This window comes from Leishmania donovani, chromosome 33, assembly GCF_000227135.1.
Source record: "Leishmania donovani BPK282A1 complete genome, chromosome 33".
Lineage (NCBI taxonomy): Eukaryota > Euglenozoa > Kinetoplastea > Trypanosomatida > Trypanosomatidae > Leishmania > Leishmania donovani.
The window spans coordinates 455,767-474,207 of NC_018260.1; the positions used below are offsets into that span (position 1 = coordinate 455,767).

The 18,441-nt window shown below is 61.1% G+C and overlaps 7 protein-coding genes across 7 annotated transcripts; all 7 read left to right on the forward strand.

Annotated features, from left to right (window-relative positions):
* Positions 1-121: 121 nt before the first annotated feature.
* LDBPK_331290 (hypothetical protein, conserved) lies at positions 122-1,987 on the forward strand (the record flags this gene model as incomplete). Its single annotated transcript, XM_003863907.1, has 1 exon — positions 122-1,987. One exon carries the CDS (start codon positions 122-124, stop codon positions 1,985-1,987), a length of 1,866 nt encoding a protein of 621 aa, XP_003863955.1.
* A 1,011-nt stretch (positions 1,988-2,998) lies between these two features.
* Positions 2,999-5,608, forward strand: LDBPK_331300 (hypothetical protein, conserved; the record flags this gene model as incomplete). Its single annotated transcript, XM_003863908.1, has 1 exon — positions 2,999-5,608. The coding sequence occupies one exon, from the start codon at positions 2,999-3,001 to the stop codon at positions 5,606-5,608; it is 2,610 nt and encodes an 869-aa protein (XP_003863956.1).
* A 391-nt stretch (positions 5,609-5,999) lies between these two features.
* On the forward strand, positions 6,000-7,709 carry LDBPK_331310 (hypothetical protein, conserved; the record flags this gene model as incomplete). Its single annotated transcript, XM_003863909.1, has 1 exon — positions 6,000-7,709. The coding sequence occupies one exon, from the start codon at positions 6,000-6,002 to the stop codon at positions 7,707-7,709; it is 1,710 nt and encodes a 569-aa protein (XP_003863957.1).
* Positions 7,710-8,733: 1,024 nt separating this feature from the next.
* On the forward strand, positions 8,734-9,717 carry LDBPK_331320 (hypothetical protein, conserved; the record flags this gene model as incomplete). Its single annotated transcript, XM_003863910.1, has 1 exon — positions 8,734-9,717. The coding sequence occupies one exon, from the start codon at positions 8,734-8,736 to the stop codon at positions 9,715-9,717; it is 984 nt and encodes a 327-aa protein (XP_003863958.1).
* A 1,157-nt stretch (positions 9,718-10,874) lies between these two features.
* On the forward strand, positions 10,875-13,805 carry LDBPK_331330 (hypothetical protein, conserved; the record flags this gene model as incomplete). Its single annotated transcript, XM_003863911.1, has 1 exon — positions 10,875-13,805. The coding sequence occupies one exon, from the start codon at positions 10,875-10,877 to the stop codon at positions 13,803-13,805; it is 2,931 nt and encodes a 976-aa protein (XP_003863959.1).
* Positions 13,806-14,634: 829 nt separating this feature from the next.
* LDBPK_331340 (hypothetical protein, conserved) lies at positions 14,635-15,627 on the forward strand (the record flags this gene model as incomplete). The annotated part of the gene is made up of 1 exon (XM_003863912.1): positions 14,635-15,627. The coding sequence occupies one exon, from the start codon at positions 14,635-14,637 to the stop codon at positions 15,625-15,627; it is 993 nt and encodes a 330-aa protein (XP_003863960.1).
* Positions 15,628-16,272: 645 nt separating this feature from the next.
* Positions 16,273-16,776, forward strand: LDBPK_331350 (hypothetical protein, conserved; the record flags this gene model as incomplete). Its single annotated transcript, XM_003863913.1, has 1 exon — positions 16,273-16,776. One exon carries the CDS (start codon positions 16,273-16,275, stop codon positions 16,774-16,776), a length of 504 nt encoding a protein of 167 aa, XP_003863961.1.
* Between the last annotated feature and the right edge of the window lie 1,665 nt (positions 16,777-18,441).

Sequence of the window (18,441 nt, forward strand, 5' to 3'; positions counted from 1 at the left end):
CGTCTGTAAAGTCGCATAGACAGGAATACACACATACACACACTGCGCGCGCACGTCTTCCTCTTTCGCTGTGCCTTGTGACAGCCCTGTAGCCCAGTAACTATTTCTCACCGCTACCATCATGCCCGCTATGGCACGTCTCAGGGCGGTCAGTCCCTCGGTCAAAGCACGCGAAGCCACCGCCGTCTATTCCGAAACGAAATGCTTCCACGCCAAGGGTGCCGTGGTCGCGATGGCTACAAGCCACAACAGCACCATGTGGCTCGCGATGCAGGACGGGCGTGTAGAGGTGCGCGACGTGCACACTGGCCAAGTCGTGCATACCTTCGCCGTCGCCGGTGTGCGTCAGCGGCGCAACAAGGTGTGGTGCATGCTTTCCGTCTACGACGTAGTTCATCAGGAGGCGCAGCTGTGGATGGGGATGAGTTCTGGCGCGATTGAGGTTTACACAGAAAACTACCAGCTGCGCCGGCAGCTCAGCAAGCATCTCTCCGGTGTGTACTGCCTCGCCCAGTACCGCGGCGACGTCGCCTACGCGGGCTCGAGCGACTTCACCATCACGCAGTGGCGCGTCGCGGATGGGCGACTGCTGCGCGTTCTGGCAGGACACAGCAACTACGTCCGTTGTCTCTACGCCGAAGGCAACGCCCTCGTGAGCGGATCAGATGACAGCACCGTTCGCGTCTGGGATACCGCCAGCGGCGCGTCCCTACAGCAGTACAGCCACCTACACCGCGAGAGCGGCGGCGTCTCGGCATTCTGCCGTGTGGGGACGGCAATGTGGTCAGGCGACCAAAGCGGCGTGATTGCGGTGTGGCGGCTGAAGGATGGCAAGGTGCTGCTCGTGTGCCGCCAGGTGCAGGGGCGAGTCATGTCTCTCCGCAAGGTGGGGGCGCGGGTGTACGCTGGTAGCGCTGAAGGCTGTATTTACGTCTTCAACGCAGGGGACTGCACGGTCGTGAATCGCCTCGATGATCACGTGGGCAGCAGCATCTCCGCCATCGCCTGCGCCGTGGAGGTGAACCGCTACTTTGTGTGGTCGGGCAGCGCAGACAACACGATACAGTGCTGGCACCACGATGAGCACCAGCCTATGACAGCAGAGCGCGAGGGAGCTTTGGACATGCGGTGGTATTACACAACGCAGCTGCCGTACCTGCAGGCAAACGAGGCGCTGCTGGAGCAGCAGCGAGAGCTGGCGGAGCTCATGGTCCTCGCCAGCGGCTCCGACGACGCTGTGCGTAGTTTCTTGGACAGCCTAGGAGACGGCCGTGAGACGGCTGCCGCGCGGTACTGGCTCCTGGACGGTAAGGTAAAGCAGATGCAGAAGCGGTACGACACAACGGAGGAGGCGACGCGCGCGATCGACGCCGCGGTAGAGCGGAAGACACACACGTTGGAAGTCCTGCGCCGACAGCTAGCTCGCTTGACGGAAACCCTCAGCAGCGCCAAACAGCGGCCGCCGGTGCCTTCCTCTAGTGTCGCCGCCGTTTCAGCCGTGCCGGGAGGAGCATCAGTCCCGGCCTCCCCAACGGCTACTGAGCCCCCCGCAGTGCTTGCCGGGGTGGCGCCACCCCTGGTCACCGTTTCGCCGCCACCAGATCTGTCGGCGTTGTCCACATCGTCACCTCTAGGCACCGCCGTGCCGTCTCGGCCCTCTACGTTTGTTTCTGCTCTCCCCTGTGCTCCTTCACCGCCCCCGCTGCAGACGGCGGTGGCTTCTGCCCCGCTGCCGCCGCCGCGGCCCAAGGTGCCCGCGCCTGAGCGCACCTCCTCCGCGCCGTGTATTGTGACGGAGGCACAGGTGACCCTCAGTCGCAGCTACGAGCCGGTGCTCAGCTCCCTGCCGCCACCGCCGAAAGCGGCGGTCCCCCCGCCCCCCGTGGCAGCAGTGCCACCCCCTCCACCTACCCGCGGCATGGGAGCGCTTGGCGAGTTGCTCGCGGAAACCAGTGCACCACCTCTGACTCGCCGGATGTCATTTTAGCGTTTCAGCACGTGCCGCGAAGAGCGGCCGGCGCACACAAGGAGAGCGAAACGGGAGAGCCTCAGACGGAGGCGGGACGCAGCGGCATACGTGTGAGTGGTGTGCGCAGGTGGACCGATCCGACCCTTCTCTCTTCTCATGTGCACCGTCCGCTTCGCTGTTATACACCCTTAGAGGCAGATAAATGCTGTGCGTCTGCGAGGAGGCGGAGGCGGGCAGTGGACCTCGTGCGCCCCTCCCCCCTCTCCCGTCTCCTCCCTCCCCCTTGCGTGCGTTTTGTCTTTTGTTATCCCACTCATCCCACCCCCTCGCCCTCCGCGTGTCGTGCACACAGGACTCTGTGTCTGTGTGTGTGTGTGTGTGCGTGGCGATGAATAGCCGCGGACGCGGCGTGACGCAACCGAAGTGTTCTGCATATGCATAGGTGCTGCGCCGCTTTGGTGCACGGCTCGACTTCACACATGGCCATGGATGGCACGCACATGAAAAGGGCTCATGTCGTGGTGAAAGCATATGTCCCTTTCCAGCACTTCTGCTTCTTCTCTTCTTTACCTTATCGACCCTCTTTCCGTGTCTGATGTACGCCGGCGTGTTGCTCTGTCTTCCTTGTGGACGGCGGGTCAATGTATGTGGGCAACATGCGGTGGCATACGTGAGTGCGTCCCCTGCCAGTGACTGCTGCTGTTGAGGACCGCAGGTCCGCTGGCGTGAGGCACAACGCAGCCCCATCCCAGCTGGCATGCGAAAAGGAGCGCCAATCTGAAGAAGTGCACTGTGTAGATTGCTCTTAGGCACCCCATTTGACATTTCGCATAAGCTCGCGCAGCTGCGCGGTGCAGGTATAGATCTGCTTAGTTTTGTCTACGCACAGACACACATACACCGCTTACCATAGACGTTGATAGAAGCATCGAGTCTCTCCCGTCCCCCCTTCTCCCCACATCCAGGACACGTAGAAGGATTCACAAAAAGAGAGAGACATACACGTACGCGCCCACTCACCAATAGGCAATGCCCTCGCAGCAGCAGCACTCGGTGGCCTCCGAGCTGCTGGTGAACGATCGCATCCTTGTTGTTCCAGCGCCACCCCTGTCCATTGCCACCGTCGGCGATGTGGTGTGGATCACCTTTTCAGACGGGGAGGTCGAGGTGCGCAACACGCGTACCGGTGAGGTGGTGCGCCGCTTTGAGCCGGCCGTGTCCGCAGTGCCCGCATCGGGCCCCAGCGACTCGGCTGCCGTCGGTTTCTTGTCGAGCGTGACAAATCGGATGTCTGCCGTCGGCGTCGGCGGTGCAACCGGCACGTCCGCGCCACTGAAGCGGCACAGCTACAAGGATACCGCGACCGCGCTCACCGTCCACAGCGCCGCCGTTGTTCGCGCACTTCTCGCGGTGCCGACGGCGGACGGCGAAATGCACGTGTGGATGGGCCTGTCTAACGGCTGCATTGAGGTGCATGATGGGGACACGTTTCCTAGCCGCAGTGGCGAGACCGCCGTCGGCGCGTCGAATCGCCCTTCCACAGGCAGCCTGATCGCTCTGCTACGCAAGCATACCGCAGCCGTAACGAGCCTGGCGGAGTTCGGCGGCTACGTCTACTCGGGCAGCGAAGACCACCAGATTCTGCAGTGGCGGGCGTGCCAATACATGTACGCCCGTTTCTTCAGCAGCCACTGCCCGCATGATGGACCGGTGCGCTGCTTGTACGCCGAGGGCAACGCACTTGTCTCCGGATCTGACGACTGCACGGTGAAGGTGTGGGACATCGGCGAGGGTAGCATGCGACTGACAGGGTACTTCCACTCGCAAAGCGGTGGGGTGCTGGCGCTGTGCCGTGTTGGGGAGCTCATGTGGTCTGGAGACGCCTCTGGGCAGGTGGTGCGATGGCACCTTCGCACCTGCGAGGCAGTCGGCATCCACGCCCCGCACAGTGGCCGCGTGCTGTCGCTCTGCCGCGTCGGACATCGGGTCTACTCCGGCTCCTCGGACGGCACCATGGGCATTTTCGATGCTGCCAGTGGACAGCTGCTACAGCGCATCACGGATCAGGCACTCGGCTGGGTGAGCGCAGTCGAGTGCCCTGCCAAGCTGTCCCGCTTTGTGGTGTGGTCTTGCAGCGCTGACGGGGCGGTGCGGTGCTGGTACCAGGACGAGTACGCGAGCATGTCAGCAGACGAAGCGCGCTTCGACGATGGTTCGTGGTACGACTCAGGCTCCACCCCATACCGCGAGTTCCGCGCCTCTGTGGGGCAGCGCACGCAGCGACTGAAGCAGCAACTCGAAGCCATCGAGCATCGTGACAACCAAGCCATGGCGCTGCTGCGCCACTGCAGCACGGTTTTCGGCGGCAGTGTCTTGGAGCGCGAGATGCAGCAGCGGCGGCTGCAGGACCAGCTCGCCCAGCTAGGAGAAAGGTGCCGCGTCGCGGAGGAACGTCTGGCAACAAAACGCAGCAACATAGCTCAGATGGATCGCGACATTGCCGCGGCGCTGGCACTGCTTCAAAACACGCGATGTGAACTGAATCTGCTCATTCCTGGCGAAGCGGAGCGGGTGCTGTCCAGCCTGCCGGCGGTGACCACAGAGGATCTCGTCGCCTACACGCCAACGCTGGCGTCGGCGATGCTCGGCACGAGCGCTACCGCACCTTCTATCACCACAACCACCACCGATGGTTGTGCAGCGGTTGCTCCACTACCCCTCTCGTCATTGAGTTGCCCCCTGCCACCCCCCACAGTGACAGTACCGGGATCTGCAGTGGCAGCATCCGCATTACCGCTGCCGCTGGCAGCCACCACATCAACCTTAGGTGTGGGCGGACCGCTTTCAGGCGTACCACTACCACTCCCGCCACCCGTGGCAGTGGTACCGCGGCTGGGAAGCGACGGAATCGCCGTGCCAGCCCCGGGAAGCGCCATTTCGCTACAGCAGCAGCCCTCAGTGCCCACAGCCGGTGCGCCTGTGCCAGCGTTGACCGCAGGTATAGTTCCAGCCGTCGGCACTGCAGCTACAGTTGCGGGTGTGGGTACGGGTATGGGTGCTGCGGGTGCGAGTGTGGATGCAGGGGTGGGTGCTGCGGGTGCGGGTGTAGGTGCCGGTGCCGGTGTCGGTGCTGCAGGTGCGGGTGTGGGTACGGGTATGGGTGCTGCGGGTGCGGGTGTAGGTGCCGGTGTCGGTGCTGCGGGTGCGGGTGTGGGTGCCGCAGGTGTGGGTGTGGGTGCGGGTGCGGGTGTGGGTGCCGGCTCTACTGGGGCGTGCAGTGCGCCTGCAGGAGTTGGTGCGGATGCCGCCGCAGCCGAAAAGAGCGCTGGCGCCTCCCCATATCCAGACGACGGCTTTAGATGGACGAACCCGCACGTCGGCAATTACATTCAGCGACGCTACTACGGTGCCTCGCCGAGTCTGCGCACGACAGATTTAATGAAGCGGGAGCGGCGCCGCGGACGTCTGCCGCGGGTGAAGGTTGAGGCGCTACAGCGAGACCGTTCTCGCTCCCGGTCACCGCCAACCGCCCTCGAGGCGAAATCTCGCTCCGCCAGTGCCAAGGAGAAGCGAGCGACAATCACCACGAAAACGGCAACAACTGTGGTAAAGACGAGTTCAACGAAGGCGGCTACGTGACTTCGTCTGCTCTTGGCGAATAGAGGGACGCTAGATGCAAGTAAGGTACGGTCCTGCCGGCACACAGGGCCGGCGCCCCCCCCCCTCTCCCCTTCTTACCGCCACCACTACTCTCTCTGTCCCACCTGCCGCATGCAGAGATGGTGTGCGGACTTGTAGACCGCGTAGGAAGGACAGCTGGCGTATACAAGGTGCTGCGTCCGACGGCAATGCCGTGGTGTTGCACCTATTTTTTCCTTTACTTTTCGACGTCTATTAGGTGCGCCGCCCCGGCGCGTGCTCCACACAAAACTCAGTAAAGGAACAAGAAATAGTGAATCGCTGTCTCCGGACGGGCAAGGCAGTGGCTGTGGTTGCCTTCTCTCTCACATTCCTGTGGGGAAGGGGCTGCATGAGTTCGCTGAGGGGCAGCCATGAGACCCCGGGCGTTATCTCATTGAAGGGCATCTTGCCGCGCGCACGCAAAGGAGTGCGCGTGTGTGTCTTCCGAAGGAGGCAATCGAAATGCCGACGGAGAAGCACACAAGCGCAATGCCGCAGAACGCAGTGTGATCCACGGCAACATCAGCGCTCGCTCTCCACTTCGCTGTCTCTGCGAATGGCTTGCACACTCACTCGCCGAAGCCCCCTCCCCCTCCCCCTCCCTCTCCACGCGCTTTGCCTGTGGGCGCTGCTCGCTTATCCGCTCACGTGCACACGCGTAGCGGCAGTGTACGAGGGGACGGAGAGAAAGGAAAGCGCGCTCGAGATACTGCGGGTTTTGTTTTGTTTTTCTTTGTGCTCTTTCTCCGCCTTGTGCTGGTGTGCGTGCTCCTGCCTCCTGCCTCCTGCCTCTTTAGCTGAGCAGGCGGCGCCTCTTCTATGTCGCCTGACGGAATCGCTCATGAGCACCTTCGCGCCGCCGCCGCCGCCGCCGGCTGGCGTCGTGGTACCCCCGCCGCCCCCAGCGATAATCCCGGTGCCGCCCGCCGCCGTGCCAGCGAGTCCCAATGCCGCATCAGGTGCTGAGGCGAACGTGGTAAAACCAGGTGGTGTGGCCCTTGACATGTCGAATCACTTCGGACCGCAAAAGAATGTGCCCAAGAAGTCGTTACCGCCGTGGGAGCGGAAGAAACTCGCGACGCCCATCTCCGGCTCCTCACCCAGAGCGGACAACTCAACACCGCCGCCAGGGCCCGTCGATGCCACGTCTAAACCATTGTCACCCGCAGCTGTTCCGCTGCCGCACACTGCGGTCAATGCGCCTGCGGTGGTGACGCGCAAGTCGCTCTCCACCGCGTCGTTGACCACTTCGCTCCAGCCCTATGCGCCACAGTCATACACATCGGCCATGAGCAGCGCTGCCACCGCCGATACCGGTGTCCCTCCACCGCCGGTGGTCTCGGTGCCACCACCGCCACCGCCGGTACACCCCGTAGTGCAGGCTGTCCCGTCGAGCGCGGCGACTACTGCGGCTCCGCTGCCTCTCGTCTCCTCATCAGCGCCGCCGCCGCGGCCTACCCCAGACGCGCAGGCGCCTCTGCCAGCGCCGGCCTCCGCTACAACCGGTGCGTCAACACTGCCGCTTCCCTCACCAAGCGTAAGCCAGTCCGCCACTGTGGCCGCGGCGGCGATACCTCAAGGCACAGCGCAGCCAACTCTGTCAGCATCATCCCCCGCTGCGGTCGCAGCCACTGACCACATCGTGCAGGAAGCGATGCGGGAGTTGAGGCCTTACCTGCTATCGCCCATGCTTACCGTGCTTGCGCCGCACCTCGTCTTTCAGGGTAACGAACAACGGTGGGTGGTGCCGCCTCTGGGGCCCGTTCCTTTGAGCAAGCGAAAGAAGGCGCCCAGCGCGGCCGTCGCTTCTGCGGGTAGCTGGCACAACCGCTATGACCTGCAGCCCTCCCCGTCCTTTGACGCCGCGCAGCACGACGGCAGCGAGCCACTCGTCACCTCCGCCGCCACCTCGAGTACGCGGCGGCAGTGGACGTCGAACGCTGTTATCAACTCCGCCAAGGCCAAGAGCAACTGGCGAGAAACTTACTGGAAGCACGTTGACGTTCATCGCTACGTCGCGCGGCGCTACTTTGGTGCCCCGCCACCGCTGGAGCAGTGAGAAGGCGGGCACACGTCCAACAATGTATCTCGAAGCCGCTTGCGTGGGAAGAGAGGAGAAGAGGCACGATAGATGTGCCGCCGCTGCTCTCCATCTTGCATTCAAAGTGGTTTGTCTTTCTTATTCCTTGCCCTTGCTTGGATGGGCGCTTTACGAGTTAGATGGAAGACGTGTGCAACGAGAGATGCACGCATACGTCACTCAGCAAGGCAAAGCAAAAGAAAGAGTGTACAGTCGGCACTACAACGGTTGCCGTGAGGCCACGGAGAGATAGGAGGGGGGGGGGAGGACAGCAGCAGCGCGTCCTCGGAGCGGAAGCAATCGAATGCAAGCGCGTGCCATTCTCCCACCCTGTCCATCGCTCTCCGTAGTGTGCCTTGAAACTGTGGTCACCACATCTGGCCTTTGCTTGTTAAAACATGAGATCCATTCGGTGCAGCAGCAACCCACTTGTTCGGATCGACAGTGTGCTGGCAAGTGTCATCCTGCTCTCCCATTTTCTTTTTTTGGGGGGGCGGGAGGGGGAGGCAACATTAAAAATGCACCACCTCGCGCGTATCACGTATCCTACCCCCTCTCCAGCCTCAAGATTGGCAGTCATTGAAGTCAAAAATAAAAGAGAAGGAGCAGTGGCAAAGAGGAGGGTGCCGTCGCCGTCTGCTGCTGCTCCCCTCCCCACTCATGCAACTACGCTGCACATAGAGATCGCTCTTCTCTGGCGCCTTCTCCACTTTGACTTCACCACCACCACCACACACACACACGCACGCGCCTTTGCGGTCACGGACGGATTACAAATCGTGTGAAGAACATAGCGGCGCCTCAACTGGCAAACGGTTGCAGACGTGTTCGCGCGCATAACGTTTCCGGTCTTCTATTTTCTTCGCTCCCCACCCACCCCAATCAACGCGACTGGATAGAACAGCACACAAAGAGCAATATCAGCGAACGTAGAAGAAGAGCGGCGGCGTGATTGGTCTCTCTCTCCTTCATCGTGCGTTCGATCAGCGGTGCTGCAGCAGACATGAGAGCGACACGTTCCGTGCGGGCCGTGCACGCGTTCGTACGGATGCCGCATCACCGCAGTGTGCCGCCAACGGGCCCGAGCGGCATCCTCGTGAACCGTGATGTGCTGTTCCGCCAGTTTCGTGACTTCTACAGAACTCTTCAGCACTCCACATTGGTGGATAAGGTGCACCTCATGGCCGAGCGCCCAGGCGTGGAATCGCTGCGGGTGGCTGATCAGATGGCCTCCCTCGGACCCGTTCTCTTGGGAATGCCGCTCACTGGTATGGAGCACCGCTCATCGGAGTTCCTCGAAACGATGCGCTACGTTCGCGGGGCCGGCGGGCCTACCACCGTTTCGGCGTACCTGCAAGATAACGACGCATGTCGATGTCACAGTGGCGATATCGTGTGCCTGCCGCAAGGGATAGCGGTGGGCCACGGGCCGCGCACAAACGCGGCAGCGCATCAGGTACTGCGTGAATTGTTTGGCAGCGGGGAGGCGGCTGACGGCGGCGACGGCCCGGCTGTGGCGAGCCCCGGCCGCACCAGCAAGTTTGAGGTGGTGACGCTGGAGCAGGAAGGCGATGCCCCACCACTTGGGGATTACTTCGGGTTTGCCGGCAACAACATACTGCTGGTGTGGAAGGATGAGCACGGGCTGTTGGCGGTGGATCAGCTGCAACAGCAACTTACGCAGTCGGAGCTGCAGTTGCAAGTATTGTATCTCGAGCCTGGGTGCCACTTTTTCACCTTCTATGGCGTTGACTACACCCCCGACGTGCTCGTGCAGAAGGGTTTCGAGCGCTCCATGGACACCATAGCCGCGGCAGGTTTGAACCCCATCGCTGTGCAGTGGTCGGAGATGGATAAACTCGGAATCTCGATGCGGTCGGCTGTGCTGCCGCTGAAGTTTCTCCAGAGCCCGTCGTCAACAGGTGGGCTCCTGCAGCGCAGTCGCAACCGTGGCAACCGCTGGGCAGCCAGTCAAATTACGTCGTAGACAAAGAAAGACACGATAGAAGCGGCGAGTGCGAGGAGCCACTCCAGGGTGTGTTCACTGGGCGTGCCTGTGCAGCTGCGGTGTGCGTGGTGTTGATGAATGCGTGGGTTCGTTTTCCTCTTGGCCTGCCCCCCTCCTCGGCGCTGCTGGTGATGTCCACTCGTCCTGGCGTGTGCGTCGCTTAGGATTGTTGTTGTTCTCTCACAAGCCAACTCAAGCAGATCCAACCGTTAATAATGCCACTCCGACACGCACGCGCAGACCACAATGACCTTTTTCACGCACCGGTCTTTCACGGGTTGTGCGATGTGCCTTGGCCCCTCCACCACCACCACCATCACCACCCAGGTGACGTCTCTCTTATGCTTTGTTGAGGAACGCGGCCTGGTGTCTGCGCGAGGAGCTGGAGGACACGAGCAAGAGAGAGAGGGGGTAACCCTCTGCCTTCTGCTCCTCGGCTAAACCTCCATGCTATCGGCAAGTGCATCTTCACGACTGCAGTGGCGCAGTCTTGCCACACACATACACACACACACACACACCTTTTCACGTGCGTGCGTGACTCTCCCTTTCTCCCTCCTCCTCTCGCGGTCTCTTCTTACAGCGAGCCGCTCACGGTCACACACACGCACCGAATCTGTAATCACCCGTCCTCTCACCTTCGTGAGCACACAAAAGAAAACAGCAGGGGCGTCGGAGCGGCTCTCTTCTCCTGTGCACACATCCCTGCGTCTTGCACTTGCCCTTTACCCTTTCGCTCCCGCTCGCACCGTCTTTTGGCCCCGCTTTCGTGACCCCTCTCGCTTTTGAAGGGCACACGCCTCTTACACCGTTGGCCCCTCCTCCCTCCTGCCTCTCCCGCTTGCCGTGTACGCGCACGTGTGTGTCTGTGTGCGCGCGCCAGTACGGTGACGCACTCAATTCGCTTTCATTTATTTTTGTGCGTTCACCTCGGCTTGTATTCGTTTCACGCCCTCAGCGCAACTCTTTATTTTTTTTTTCATTTTCGCTCTTACATGCCATTCCTATCGTCTTTCCTTCCTCCCTCGGCCTATTCGCCTCACCTACACACACACACACACACACGCCTGCGCTCTCGCAGGCACAGTGCACTGGTTAGAGGTGTGTCCTCCGTTGCGGTGGCCTAAGGCAGCTCCATGGACATCACTCCTTCCAGCTCTTGTGCGCTGCGGAAGCGGCTGCTGGGTCTCTTCTACGTCTACTCGACGGCGGTGTCGAACGGCGATGGTGTCTGCGAGCTGGCCGAAGTTCGGCGGCTCGAGGCAACTCGCTATCACGCGTGTCTCAATGCCCTGGCGCGCCTCAGCAGCTTTCGTAACTTGTTTGCCGGTAGCGAGGATGATATGGCCATACGGGCGGCCGCGACGCAGCTGCAGTCTAGGCTGGTACAGGACATACTGTGGAGAGCAGCGATGAGGCGAGATGCGAACTGTGCTCGGCAGCAGCAGCGCCTGAACCCGCTTGAGGCGGAAAGAACTGCCGCCCCTTGGCCCAGTAACGATGACTACGCCGACGAGGATTTGCTCGGCGAGGCATGCTACAGCCCCTCGACCTTTGGTCATGGCATTCATTCAACGCCCAGCGAAGTGGCCGGCGCAGCGGAAGACGTGAGGGGCAGCATTTCATGGAGTGCCCTGCACTCGGTCATTGTCCTCTACCTGTACGATCACCAATGCTTCCACAACTCTTTTCTGGCCCCAGAAGTCGACGCGCTGCGAAGCGACAGCGATGGAGGCATCATTATGCATACCGGCCCGGACAGAGTGTGCGCGAAGGAGAAACAAATCAACGTGCCCGCCATGACGCCGCCAGTGCGAAGAAAGGCAACTTGTGCGAATAGCGCGACTCGTGTAGCCGCGGTCCAGGCATTCGAGCGGCGACCTTGTGGCGCCACCAAGTCTGCTGCACCGTCATCATGGAATGCGAATCCGCCGCCATCGTTGCAGGATACTCTGCTTCGGCAGCCCAACATGGAGATTGCGATGGATGTGCACGTCGGAGAGGAGGATGCCGGCAGGTCACTCGAGCCGGTGTACACGCCGCCATGCCCTCCCCGAAGAGGTGTGCGGCGAGCCTCCCCTGGGGCGCCTTCACTTTGCTCACCGGTGCCAACGCGGCATGCCGCGTGCGCCGCTTCCAGTTCACGCTGCACGGTTGACGGCGGTAAGAACCCGACCAAGACAAGCCCACCGCCGCGCCGCAAGCACACGCAGCGCGAAGCAGCCGAGTTCCCGTATCAGCAACGCCACATCGGTGCTGTGACCGATGTGGAGGTCGTCAGCGGCGGACAGTCGGGTTTTCATCGCGCCACGTCAGTGTCGGTCTCCTCGCTCTCGCCATCGTGGTCACCGCCGTCTGGGAAGGGTGCCGTGGTACCGAAAAGAATAGCGGCGGTGACTCGACGGCAGTGGTCTGCCTCTCCGTCACCGCGGCGACCTGCAAGTGCCGTGGTGGTCTTTGGCGATGAACGCGCCGCGGCTTCGCCGGCGCCGCACGTGGCTCGCGTTCTCAGGCTGCGCCCTCAGTCACCCTCTCAGCAGAACGCGATGGCGGGCCATCCGCGAGAGTATCATCACCGAAAACATCGCGCCAGCCGTGCTGGCGCAGCCGTGCCGACGCTGGTCACTGTCAAGAAAAACGCACGTGCGCAGCGGCTGTACACGACACGCCAGCCGCAGCCCGCGAACCCGGCGGATGCGACGCCGGAGTTGACGAACCGGGAGGGAGGCACTGGTGCCGATGCGAAGAAGCAAAAGATGTGCTTGCCCGTACCCAAACCGCTCGCTTCACGGCCAGTACTCGCCGAAGCATGGCCAGGCAGTCGCGAATACTCTTGCGACTTGAAAACCCCTCTCACCACCCGCCATGAGGGATACTTCTGCGAGGCGGAGGAGAGCGCTTCCTTACTCGATATCAAACTCCAGCGCGAACGGACGGGCAAGCGATCGGACAGCGGCAGACATGCTCAGGGCCGCCGCACCACTTCATTTTCCGTCGGCGCGCCGAGAAGGGCAAGCGCCGAGGCAAGTAATCGTGATGGCTCGATGCGACCCGATTGGGTGCGCTGGACTTTTTCAGCAAAGCCGCCGCCCTCTCCCGGCACCCCTCCTGCACTGTTTAGGGCCCCAGTGTTGCCCTCCCGCGCCTCCTCAGCTGCGCCAGTGGACGTGGAGGATACAGCGAGCGATCAGGAGAACCAGCCGCCACCGACGCAGACTTCGCGGCGGCGTAATGCTCTCTACCAACTTGAGCAGCCCTTCCCCCTCACAACAGGCGAGCCTTTTGCGCCCCGCCCCCTCCACGAAGAGCGCCATACGGGAGCAGCAGCGGCCCCGACGATGGTGGTGCCAGTGTACCACGTCACTGCACCGTCGCCGACACCTACTCCGCGGGAGGACGAGACGGACGCATGGCAGCATTCCGCGGCCCACCGTGAGGCATCAGCTGTTGCACCCCCGCCTCTGCTCCACCATTTCACGACTCAGCAGGAGCCGAAGCAACGGCCGCGTCAGCCACCCCAGCAGCTCATAGGAGTGCAGTGTCTTCTTTTCTCGCCATCCGACACATCGTCACTGGCCACCAACAGAAGCTCGCGCGTTTCTTCGACGGAGCAACAGCAGAAAGACCGGAAGCTCGTGCCTGCATCGACACCCACTAATCCAGCAGCCCCGACGCTATCCCCCTTGTTCTGTGAGACGACGCACCGTCCGTTTGCGAGCGCACATGAGATGGGGTCGACCGTGGTGGATGAAGAAACGCGCACACCAACAAGGCGTTGGTCGCCAAGCCGGCAGAGCCTTACGTGTCGCACCCCAACTAGTCTGGTATCTCCCATGAATCGACAGCCGCCAGCATCACTCTCGCCGGCGTCAACGAAGGCGCAGCAGCAGCAGCCGGATGGGCGATCACCTCCACCTCGGCTGTCGAGTCGGGCGAAAGCGCGATCCATCACCCGCGGCAGCCGCACTCTACAGACGCCGCCACGGGTGCCTTCCACTCGTGTACTTCTGTCTCCCTCTGGCAGCCTGCAAGTGACAACGCCTTCCTCGCTAACGCCCCCCATGTAGTCGCAGCAGCAACGACGAGGCGGCTGCTGCGACAAGTGGGAGGAGGCAATAGCGAGGGAGGTGTTGTTGGACAGAGAAGCTGAGCGGGGAAAGGTGGGCAAGGGAGCACGGCATGTCCACAACGCACCGCACCGCTCTTCTCCCCTCCCCCCACCATCGCCATCTCCACTGCCCCAGCCCTGCAGCACACCGCCTTGGCTTTCACTGATTCGGCGCCCTTCATTTGTTTCGTTGTGACTCCTACATCAATCCTTGTGCGTGAGCGTGTCTCTTTTTTTTTTTCGTTGTTGCGGATGTGTACCTTGCTTTCTCCCTCATGGTGGGTGTCACCAATGCGCAGCCGTTCTCTGTCGCGCCTCTCTTAGCCCACCCACCCCTCTCTCCAAAGTGTACCTGTGTCCTGCACGACCTCTCCCGCTCCACATACTTGTATCTTCGTCAGCCTCATCTCCTTCGTTCCAAGAATGCGCACCACGCCAGCACCAAAAGAGTGGAGATAGAGGAGGGATGCCTATAAGCAAGGCCGGGCTCCATTCGGACAAGACGTGCAGCGAGAGGGCGCCGCGTATGCGCAGAGGCGCCGCAACGCATCTAGTCTGTGCTGCCCCCCCCCCAACCCCCATCACCACCACCACCACGAGGGCGCCTGGCCCGCACACGCCTTGGGCACGGCTCTCCACCTCTCCACCCTTGCGTGAAGTCTCACTCGCTTTCGCGTGCGCCAAGGCCTTCCGCCGTTGCCTCATCTCCCTCCCCGCCTGCACCTCTCCCTCTCCCTCTCTGTGTCTCCCTGAATCCTGCCCGCACACAGCAGGAACGCAGCTTTACTATGCAAAGCGCGCCGCGGACGAGTGCACCGGTGGTGCACCGCTTCGGCCTCCTCCGCCAGGCGCCGCCTATCGCGATTCGACAGCACACGTCTCTGTGGTGCTTCGCGTCATCGACAGCATCGGCGGGCACTCTTCTCCTCAGCCACAGCGGCAGTGGCGGCGGCTCGGCGGTGGCGTGTAGCTGTCCGTCGTTCCAGCGCGCGCACATCCGCACGGTCGTTCCTCCTCGCCCGGCTGTAACGACGCTTGTATACCTGGACCACTCCGGTCGAGCGGTGCGCACCGGCGTCGAGACGGATCTCTCGTTCATCCGCACCCGTGACAACAAGTTCTACCTGCAGCGGGTGCTGCCCAATGGGGAAGTTGTGCGGTGGTTGGCGCCTGGCCTCAACTACCTCAAGAACGTCACCAACTTCGAAACGTACTCGCTCAACGAGATCGATGAGAACGGTGGCATCGTTATACCTGCCGATGTGATGCCGACGGCGGCCCACGACGCGCCAGGCTTCCGCGACGCGATCTTTTACATTACAAAGCTTGAGGCGACGAGCAAGTTCACGCGCAAGGATCGCCGTCGCTGGCACCGACGCCTCTTCGCGCACTGGAAAGAAAGCCCGGAGAAGTACCTGAACCACACGCTGGGCACCTACGGCATTATCTTCCTTGTCGTGCTTTGGGTTTGCGTGCGAGGCTTCCACAGCATCAAGAACCAAAAGCCGTTCTGGGATATCAACGTGTATGGCCACACCGACGAGGAGCGAGAGCGCACCGACCCGTGGCTGCGGCTGAAGCGTTTCTCGGAGCGCCACCCGGAGCATGAGGGGATGGACATGACCGTGACGATGTTATCGCCTGGCCAGTCGCGGCTGTCGAGTGCGCGGTCCGAGCTGCGTGAGTCAGACTTCACAGATCCGCACTACCACAGCGAGTTCTGGTGGAAGGTGCGGCACTGCTACTACTACGGCCACTGGCCAAAGGGCATGGCAGAGTAGCCGGGAAGCTTGAGCGCTCAAACGCAAGCGCTCACGCACCCGCGTAGGGTATGCGTGTGTGCATGTGTGTCTATAGATGTGCGTTGGCGGCAAGTGGAAACGCGATGATGTGAGAATCACTGATTTCCGTGCATGGTCGTGGTGTGTCCGTGTCCACGCATCCGGAAAGCGGGGAGGGAGGCTGTCTCACGTGATGCTTCTGTGAAGGTGTTCACGGGCGCACCTATCGAATGAGCAAAGAATGAAAGGAAAAATATAGATAGACAGACATCGAAGTGATCAAGGAGAAAACTGGAGGTGGGAGCCAACTACAAGACGGCGCGTGCACGGTATCCCTCAATGTCGTTTTCGGCCTCTTGGGTTCTCACCCCTGAAGAACAGTATCAGCAGTGTCCCCCTGTTGCCCTCTCTGTTGCTGAAGTGATCCATGAATACCGCGGCTGTGTGTTGAGTACCGCACATGTTCTCCCGATTATTACGATCCACGCCTCCTCTCTTCGGACCACACGATGTACGACATGCGCACGCTACACATAAACATTTGCATGGGTTTGTGGTGAGTACGCTTACGTAGAGCCGACACACACGCGCGCACACACAAAACAAAAAAAAAGGTAAAGGAACCGAATCGCAAAGGCAGGAGCCATGTCCATGACCCAAAACATTGTGCGGCGCATCTTCGGCGACCGCAAGCTGCCAGAGAACTTGTCGAATGAGGAGTACGACAAGTACATGCAGGACAACTTCCCAAAGTGGATGAAGGAGTTCGAGGACGGCGGCTTCCTCGAGAAAACGAAGCTGCCTCCCATCAAGAGTGAGGAAGAGTTCATCGCAAAGCTGCAGGAGCACAAGGACGAGTTGATGGTGATAAAATACTGGAAGCACGGGTGCATCCCTTGTCTAACATTCGCGGAGATGTACAAGGAGGCGGCCGAGAGGTGCTCCAAGGAGAACAAGAAGATTGTGTGGTACAGCGTGGATACCAAAGCGCTGAGCACGCGGCAGCTCATCGACTACCAGCTCATCTCCGGTACTCCCACCATCCAAACCTTCACGGGACAGAAGCAGGTGGGAAACGAAATCAGGGCCGTGAACGCGGAGGAGTTGCTGAAAGAGCTTGACAGGCGCGTCCCAAAGTCGCCATCGTGATCGGGCGAGCGTCCATCTGTGCTTGCCGACGATGCCGCATACGCGTTGTGCACTGAGGGTGTGAGGATGAGCGTGCAGCAACGGGTCTGCGGCCGTATCTGCATCTCGTTCTTCCCCCAAGGCTTTTGGTATTATTTGTTCCTTCTTCACAGCTTGGCCCTGTCGCAGCCGACTCTGTCGACCAATGAGCGGGTGCGCCGCTGCGGCGGTGGCGGCGGCTGAGCACGTCGTCATCGCATCGCTTTGCGGAACCACGAAAAAGGCGAACAAACACACAAAAAAAAAAGAAATCATCTCACGTCCTATGCACGCCAAAAGGTAGGAGCAGGGAAGACTTGATGTATCTGCCTCACCACCACCCTCATGTGCACGCCGCTTCTGGATCACGGCACACGGCGAACGTGCACCTCAAGAAGTGTGGTGCCCCCTGCCCCTCTTTCCGCTTCGTCACGGCTCCTCACAGAAGCAACTCTCCTGCCTCTTTTGCCTGCTCGGCCCCTCTGGTAGGCACGCGCTTCGTGCTCAGGTGTTCTTTTAGTCTGTGGCGTTGACACCTCTCCTCCCCAATCACAACTCCGTGTCATCTCTCGGAGGAAGGATGCGGCGCATCCAACCTCTCCGGGCTGTTTTCTCACCCCGCACCGAGCAGGTTCCCGAAGCTCCATCCTGGCTGCCTTGATCAGCGCTGCCTCGCGCACAAAAACGCGGTCCTTCTACGTATTCTTCGTGGAGTAGGCATAGCCGCCGCCCTTCATGCCACCACCACATTACGACCCTCACGGAAGCGCACGCGTCCACGCAATATCACCTGTATGCGATGTAGCTGTCATCAGCCCCTTACTCATTGCTCTCTCCGACTTTTTTCGTGTGTATCAACGCAACGCTCCTCATACCGCCGCTCTTGTTCCTGTTTCTAGCCCTGCTGTCCTTTTCTTTATTTTCTCCGACGCCCTGATGAAGGCGGGGAGGCGGGGGTGGGGGAAGGGCGCACACCTCCGTGCGTGGCATCTCAGGGTCCAGTAAAGCCACTCTGTATGGGAAGAAGCCAAGCAGCTCCTCCCTCAGTCCTGCCAAATGCCAGAGCCACTTGTGGTGGTAACTAGCTCAGGTGCCTACTACGGAGCGTAGTCAGAGCGACGTATTGCTACTCGTGTCGGCGGTCGGGTCCTGGATGGCGTTGCGTCGGGGCGACCGGCATAATGGGCACGGCCGTGAGGCAGGGGTGGGTGGGTAGAGCTTGAGACAGGAGCCCTGCTCGCATAACTGAGCCTGCATTGCTGTGGCGCCTGTGTCTACGGCTGCTTCGCGCCAGGCGATGGGGCCTCGTGGCGGGCCAGGGGCTACAGTGGCGCTCGAATCCTGTTGTACGGCCGAGAAACGGACACGTTGAAGGCAAGACAGCGAGTTATTCCTACATGTGCCCTCCTCCACCGCTCGGATATACATGCACCTAAACGCACGCGGGCAGTTCTCTCCTTTTCCGCTCTGCCTCCTACTTGGGTGCCCCACCTCCACCTCCACCATTCTCATCATCCCTTTCACTCTTGATCCATCCGGGGCGATCTCCCCCCTCCTCCCTCTCCTTTCCTCCGCTTGCCTCTCCGCTGGATTGCATCACAAGAACAGAAAGAAATCGAGAAGGGAGCAGCGACTCCTGGAAAGACG